This window comes from Belonocnema kinseyi, chromosome 6 (genome assembly GCF_010883055.1).
Source record: "Belonocnema kinseyi isolate 2016_QV_RU_SX_M_011 chromosome 6, B_treatae_v1, whole genome shotgun sequence".
Taxonomy (NCBI): Eukaryota; Metazoa; Arthropoda; class Insecta; order Hymenoptera; family Cynipidae; genus Belonocnema; species Belonocnema kinseyi.
This window is the reverse complement of record NC_046662.1, coordinates 102,742,953-102,750,910: the sequence shown is the minus strand read 5'-3', so window position 1 is coordinate 102,750,910 and position 7,958 is coordinate 102,742,953. Positions and strand designations below refer to the sequence as shown.

Below are 7,958 nucleotides of genomic sequence, written 5' to 3'. Positions count from 1 at the left end.
GCTGACCAAGCTCACTGGCAGCAGCTCGACAGGGTCAGTAGACGCCGCGTAGTGGGGGAACGGTACACAGGTAGCTGTGGCGGAATTGTCATCTGCCCGATAGTATATTCATTAAATAGGATTTCTTTTCGAAATCTTGGTCATGGTTTTCACTTTTGAGCTATATATTATATCTTTGACAAAACGCCTGGGTATTTTATCGTAGCCTGAACAAAAATGTCATAAAAGCCTGAAAAATATCCTTTCTGTATCAATTACTTGAATTTAACAGATTGAACCTACAATTTGAAATTTATTTACACTGTAATACTATCTAATATTCTACTTGTATAGGAAATGAGGAATGCAATTAAAGCATTTGCTGCCCGTAATGACTTTCACAAAGTAGATTCCTGCTTTGTCATAATTTCTAGTCACGGCCGAGAAGCTGGCAAGGGTGCAGACGGCGAGGTTTTAGGAACTGACTTTCAAGCAGGCAGTCAGTCTTACGAGAAAATATTTTGCTCAGAAATTGTAGAATATTTTACTACAGCTAACTGTCCAAAATTAGCTGGAAAACCAAAAGTATTCATTTTTCAAATGTGCAGGTAAAGTTTGCTTAATATTTCAAATAGAATGTCTTGAACTTTCTTATATACACATTTATTTTTAATATTACCAAGATTACTTAGAAAATAAATTATGAATAAATAAGAGCTGCCATTATCTTGTGTACACAGAGGAGCTACGAATCAAGTAGCTGTATCAAGACATGCGACTGATGGTGTGGTAACGGTTCAACCTAATTTCGATGAGGAAGAAACAAAGCTGCAGGTCCAGTTAGATAGGAATTACTCGGATATTATAATAGCCCATGCCACATTGCCAGGCTATTACGCCTATCGCGATACTATTAATGGTACCTGGTGCATTCAGGTCCTCTGTGAAGTTTTTATGAAAGAGGCCTATGAAAAAAATCTACAAGATCTTTTTGCTAAGGTAAGCGTTATTTTAATAATAGGGTAAATACGACGTCAGAGTATCGTGCTGTACCAGACGGCTCGGCTAACCCTTCCTATTGTAAGGCGATCAAGGTCGAACTCGAAACTCGGCGAGGCGTTGTAGTGCTAAAACGGAGGCTTCTATTGTGTTCGTACCTTTAAATCAAGGCCCCCATTTAAAGCAGCCGACCCTACAATTTTTTATACTATTTCGGGATAATTTAATAACATATGCTGCTGCGTAGATATCTTAGTATCTATTATTCTGAAAAATGTCTTTCAAAATGCACTTTTCTTTTTAAGATTAAGATCAAAATTTCGCAAGTCCTGAAGATTTCGAAATACAACTGTAAAGTTTTTTCTAGGTTTAATTGTTTTTTAGTAAATATCAAATTAAAGATAATTAAAAATTAAATTTTAAACTTTTGTAAATTTAATTTACAATTTTCTTTAATTTTCGCAGGTAACTCTCCATCCGTTGAGTATTTCAATTGTAGACAATTGAAACGGCCTTTTTACTTTCCATTGAATATAGAATGTAGTTGTAGAGAATTGTAAGGCGCTTCTTTTTTCCCCTAGAAAATATCTTTAGGTTTTGCAGTTTTTAAAGTAATTGACAAAGCTAAATTTGTCGAAAACAAAAAACTTCAGTGTTACGTTTATCTAGCGAATTTTAAGCAACGGGAAACTTCTAGTGTGAAACTTTTTGAATTAGATCTTAACTAATTATGTAGATAGTTTTAGCTCAAACGAAATAGTGTTTAAAAAATTATGAATGTTTTAAATTGGAAGCAGCAATCGTGACGCCATCCCATGCGTGTGTGCCAACTCGGCTACGAGCGTCATGCAGCGGACGATATAAAGTTTAAGACACATATGGCAGCGTCAAGAATACCGCTGGGAATTTAAAACATTCATAAGTTTCTTTAATTCATCCGATTGAGGTAAAACTTCAGAAAACTTCTTTGAATCTTAGCCAACAACTTTCTGACTGGAAGTTTTATGTTGCTTAAAATTCGTTCGACAAATGAAGCGTTTGACGGTTGAAATTAATGACTTTCGTAGTAAAAGAAAGAACAACTTTTTTCAGTAAAATATTCCACTTCTTCTCTCATAACTAGGTACAGAAGACTCAAAAATGAAATTTTCTATTTACAAAATAAATAAATGATCAGAATTGTCGAAGTTAGTGCAAAATTCTACTTCTTATCAATTGGTTCAAAATATGCAAAACCTACAAATATTTTCTGAAAGAAAAAAAGATACGCTATGAAATCTTCTATAAGAATCAGCCCTTAAAAGTTTAATTTGAAAGATTTTAAATATTGAAATTGAGGACAATAAAACCTATACTGAATCAACGCGTATCCCCATTTTATACGGGGAGGTTTAACCGTAGTGTGGGCTTGTTTAAATTGGGTACTTGATGTAAACATATCAACGTAATATGATACAGTAGCCTTCGGTTGATCGCCACAATGCCCCGCCGGACTTCGAACTGGAGCTTGATGATCGCCTGAACAGATGAATTGTCAGGTATAGCAAGACACCCTGACATCGTCTTTAGCCAATAAAACAAACATAAACGCGTAAATCAATGCTTATTAATATTGTATTAGTTTAATTAATAATGGAACATTGTCTTTTATACACTTTTTATGCGCACGATATTCAAACACGGCAGACCAAATTATTTTTAATTGCTTCAAGTGCAGTCACAGAATCAGTGGACGATATAATACGTTGTTTTTTGGTATGAGTATTTCAGAACACAAGACATCAAAAACTCGTCGACACTGTTTTTGAAGTAATTTTATTTAAACCAATAAACTTTACTCTTAGGTGGCCTTGAAAGCAGATGCAAAAAACTGAATAAATGATACCACAGGTGTACCTACTTGATATTTATTTAAAAATTTAAATATTTCGATGGGGTAGTTTTATATTCTGAAATGCACTGGAACCTGGATTGAATTACAGTTTCTTCCTACTAAAAAATATTTTTTAAATTTTGTCGCCAATTAACTAAAGGCGAGCTGATGCTGCTAACAACTGCCCATGGTCTCTGTTGCTAGAAAAACCTGTACAAGATCCTGTAATTGTTCCTTTGCCAGAATAACGACCAGATCTTGTGCAAGAAACGATTGAGGTTGAGCATAATAAACTATCTTCAGGAGTTGAATGAAGCTAATAAAGGAGATAAAGGGAAATTTTGGGGCGGCAAGCGGCAACATTCTTCAGAGAAATCTGAAGGTTGCAGAAGGTACTGCTGAATAAAGCGGTTACAGGTAACGACGGAAGAGCCATCGCGCGGTAGCGAAAGGTGGCCAGAGAGTACTGGAAGTGCTGGTAGTACATTGGACCGAGGCCAAATTTTCGACACGCTACGACGGGCAACTGTGCGTGGCCCGGTGTCGAGTTGCGCGTCTTTTAGAACGAATGGATTGCAGATGGATGGAGTGAAAAGGATATAAGAGGAAGGAAGGTATATGAGATGGTAAGATGAAGGGCATTAAGAGAGAAAGGAGACAGAAGGGAAGGAGAGAATAAGGGAGTCAAGTTTTAACAAGAACTGTGGGTGCATTATGCCAATATACGGAGCGCAATATTTGTGTGAGAAAGAAGAGAAAGGTCATGAGTTTATGGCGAGAATGAGATGCGGATGCATGGAGGATTTTAATAGGTTCTGGCTTTCTAGAGATAAGAGGATGGGTGAATTAACGATGAAGGGGGATGTAAAAGTGGAACACTGGTTAGAGAATAAAAGAAAGAAGGAGGAAGAGAAATGGAGAATGAAAGATTCTAAATAGGAGAGGATGTAGGTGTACGAAAATTATAAATATTATATAAGCATTAAGTATTAGTTTCGGAGGCAGGGGTTGGCAGTTTGAGGCAAGGCGAGAAAGTAGTGACGTGCGAATCGAGGCGAAGCGAGGAAGGCAAGGCTAAAAAAGCGAGCGGTTTTAAATATAAGGAGTGGTTGGATGTTAGTTTTTAAGACTTAGTTGTCAGAAAATTCTGTAAAGAAAATGTATGTGTAAGCAAGTCAATTTTTTAAGGTTAGCAGGCCGAAAAATTAACATTTATCTATCTATCTATATGTTCATTCGTCGCTATTTATTACGTATACGCGCTCCCGTAAGGTTTCCGCCGTCCCCTGCATGGTTCTGTATAGTTTTGTGTTTCAATTTGTTATGCTCCGGGGGTTCCTCTCACCGTGAAACTGCGGATCCATCAGTTCTAGGAATTAGTAAATCCGAGGTAAACAATTCCAGGTCCCAGTGTATTTTATTTTCCGTGTAAAATTAAAGCAGCACTAAAGACTGAATTTAATTATTCAAGGAAAGGTTTAAACTTTTTTTTCTAAAAAGTATCGTTTCTGAATTGTTCGCCAAGGCGATGTGCATTTCTAATTGGCTCACATGCCATTCCGGACATATTGCTCAGCCAATGACTGCTTCAAAAATTCCAACCAGGTTTGGTTGCCTACGCTGTTTTTCGGGTGTGGTCTGGTGACGGAATTGTTTGAATACGCTTTTCGATTATTTTATTTTTTTTGAATATTTTGTTGGAAAGTATGCATATGTATTTTTTCATTTTTCCATACAACCTCTGGATCTAACTAGATTTAGCAGAGGAGTATTTTTTAAAAATATATTACAATTTTTAGAATTGTGTGCATTAAAAAATATATTATCTAACGTTCATGCAACTAATTTATATAAAAAATCATTCTAAATTGCACTTTGCATTTTTGTAAGCTACAATGATTTGGGGCCATCCATATACCACGTGGACAATTTTTCACCACTTTTGGACACCCCCTCGTGGACGGGCGTGAAATTTTGACCCCCCCCCCCCCCCCCCCCCCCCCCCCCCCCCCCAGTCTGCACACGTGAACATATTTTATGAAAATGTAAATAGACGAGTATACCTTGTCTCATTTCAGTATATTTTTTGCAGATTGAGGGGAACGTGTCCACTTGGATTGTAACCAAACTACCGCCGGTCCCCCTCTTGGACAACCGTAGAATTTTGCGCTCCCCTCCTAAACTATCCACGTGGTACATGTATGGCCTCTTTAGATAATCAGATTTTGTTATCTGACAAGTCCCCACTAAAAATTCCGATATAGCTTTCAATATAGGAACCTATGTTTCACCTGTAGGTGTCACCTCTAGGAAATGGCATAGGATCCTGTATGTGTCCTGTGTGGAACCATATCCAGATGCGCAGTAGTATTCTGTGGGACCTACAGCTGCGCATACGTTTTTTTAGGTCGTCCAACAGCAATTGGAAACATGCGTATCATAGGTACCATTAGTTGGGTACCATAAAGTACCTTAATAGAGAGGGTCCTAAACAGGCTCCTATGTCATTCCCTATTGGTGAAACACAGGTTCATATATAGGATCCTCTATAGAAACTTTCAGTACGGGTGTATAACATTTTTTTTATTACAGTAAAAAAATGCTAATTTTTCATATAAAGATTTTGGCTATTAGTGTAAAAACATAATTAAAAAAAACTAAGAGTTATAATGTATATATTAAGTGTGTTTACTTTTTCGTTTAAAAGGTCGATGCTGGCTTGAAGACCTTGAGGACAGGCGCCGACGGATGTCAAACGTTGACTGTTACCACCATGGGATTCAACAAGCACTGCTTTTTGAATCCTGGCTTGTTCGAAGAAACTTTATAACTTTTTTTTATCTTCGATTAGCTGATAAAAGGAATAATAATGTTAAGTGAAATAATCAATTGAATCAATTTCAAAGTGTAGCAAATGAAGCCATTTTAGACATTCGCTTTCAAACTGTGCAAACTTTTTCGTGAGCCTTTAAGGGTCTTAGTTTTATATCCGAATTCAACTTTTTTATGGGTACGGTACAAGGATTTGTCCTTTAAACGTTTTACCGATCTGAGGATCACGCAAAACCTCGGTTATTTGGTAAGTTTTCTTTCTTTCGCTTCCTCAAAGACGTAAAAAAATTATATTTTAGGGCATATGAGAAAGGTTATTTTTCGATTCTAAAATTTCATTCTCTGCATGTTTTAGGGAAGTAAACGGAAAGAATGGAAACTTTGCTAAATTTATACATGAAATCTCCTCTTTAAAATGAGACGAAGGCCGTTATAAAATGTTGACTGGTTCTCGAATTATCAAAAACTATGTGTGTTCAAGATGAATAGCGGTCAGTCGAGTGGTAATCCCAGTCTTTTGTCTCTTATTTTCCATGCGTTAACAGCTCGACTGCCGCTTTACAGACCGCTTTTCGCCTTGGACACGCTTCCAAATTTTTTGTGATATTTCGAGAACCAGTAAATATTTTATAATATTTCTAGTCTCATTTTAAAGATATTCCCAAATTAAATTTAGTGAAGTTTCCATTTTTTCCATTCTCTTTCTGAAGAATGTGGAAGTTAAAAATTGGCCAAAAGTGAAACTTTCTCAGATGCCATCTCGGCACGTATTAAGCGAAAATACTCCATATACGACTCAATCAAAGCGAAATTTAATAAACTTTTAAACGGGTATTCCAAACATTTTTCCAACTTAATTTGTTGCCGAGTTAGTCACTTATTTCTTTTAAATAAAAATTCTGAAAATGCAGTATCATGCTAAATACAGGAGAAGAAACGGTCATAAGGTACCTATTTTTGCTTTGAATATATTCATTTAAGGCCATGTGACGAGAGGGTCACGGGACCAAACCTGGTCTTCGATTTTTCTTTCCCAACTTACGTCTAAACGAAATGAGATCGCTCTGAAAGTTTGGGAAATGAAAGAGGAGGTATGCACCAATAATGCAAAAACTAATGTTTGCACTTGAAATGCAAATAAACATATTTGGTCTGACATACGTATCAGTCTGGTATCAGCTGTGTCAAAGCAGCACTAGCACAGCGAGTAGACAACTTCGAACTTCTAGGGGTCTGTGGGTAAAACAGATTGCATGATTATCGTCAGAGAAAGTTAAAAGTCAAACTTCTGCTGTAAAACCTAAATGTGTCCGTTGATAATCATTACTTGCATAAATAAACTTTTTTCTTCCTCCAACTCTTTGCAAGGCCACAAACGATCCTTTAATATTTATTAACATTTCCCGAAAAAAATTTCCGCGTTATTTAAACTTTTATTTTTCAATATGGGTGAAAAATATTGATCTTAGGGCTGACTTGATCAGCTGTTACACTCATCACATGGCCTTAATATTTAAATTTCTGTATTGTCCCCAGGAACATGCATTTATTTATCTTTGTATTCATTACTGAATATTTAAGACGTTCCTTTTGTTTTGGGCTTTGTAAATATATATTTATACAAATTTATACTTATATTGAATACATGACGCATTGTGTTTCTCCGGTATAATTTAATACTCTGAAGTACTAGTTCGATTTGCGCTATTCATAAAAATTCTCATGAAATTGTAGAAATATACACCCACAAAATTGTCCTTGTACATTTTTAAAAGAGATGTGACGAAATTATAGAGTATTGATACTTTAATTTTGTAAGGGATTCTGAATCCTGCCCTAGGTTAATAGTACAATTTTATACTGTTCAATTTATAAATAAAGTTTATCTTCAGGATAAATGCGACTATTTATTTTTGCCTTTGCGTAATATCTTGATATTATGAAAAGATCTCGCCACCGCCACGATTTGTGACATATCCAGACCCTTCCGAACTGCCCGCCCTACTTTCCTAATTGCTAACGCAACCATTTCTCTATTGATTGCCAAACTTCCTTCCTAACGCATGGCCATAAGACAGAAAAATATTTACTGAAAACAATAGTAAGCCCAAAAATATTACAAAAAAAAAAATAAATAATAATAAATCCAACCCAAATAGTAGATTTTTAGACCAGAAAGATTCATTCTTTATCAAACAAACAAAAAAAAAGCATTTTCAACAAAATACATTAATTGCCCACAAACCACGTAGAATCCTAGGAGGGGGGGGGGGGG

The 7,958-nt window shown here is 36.0% G+C and overlaps 1 protein-coding gene across 4 annotated transcripts in view; it reads left to right on the top strand.

Moving 5' to 3' along the window:
* LOC117175009 (caspase-2-like) overlaps positions 1-6,768 on the top strand; it is a 29,103-nt gene extending 22,335 nt beyond the window's left edge. For all 4 annotated transcript variants that reach the window (XM_033364506.1, XM_033364503.1, XM_033364504.1 and 1 more), the window contains exons 5-7: positions 334-587; positions 720-978; positions 5,559-6,768. In XM_033364506.1, coding sequence (XP_033220397.1) covers positions 334-587; positions 720-978; positions 5,559-5,681 — 636 coding nt within the window. In that variant the 3' untranslated portion in view covers positions 5,682-6,768. The remainder of the gene's footprint in view (positions 1-333; positions 588-719; positions 979-5,558) is intronic.
* The last annotated feature ends 1,190 nt before the right edge of the window (positions 6,769-7,958 follow it).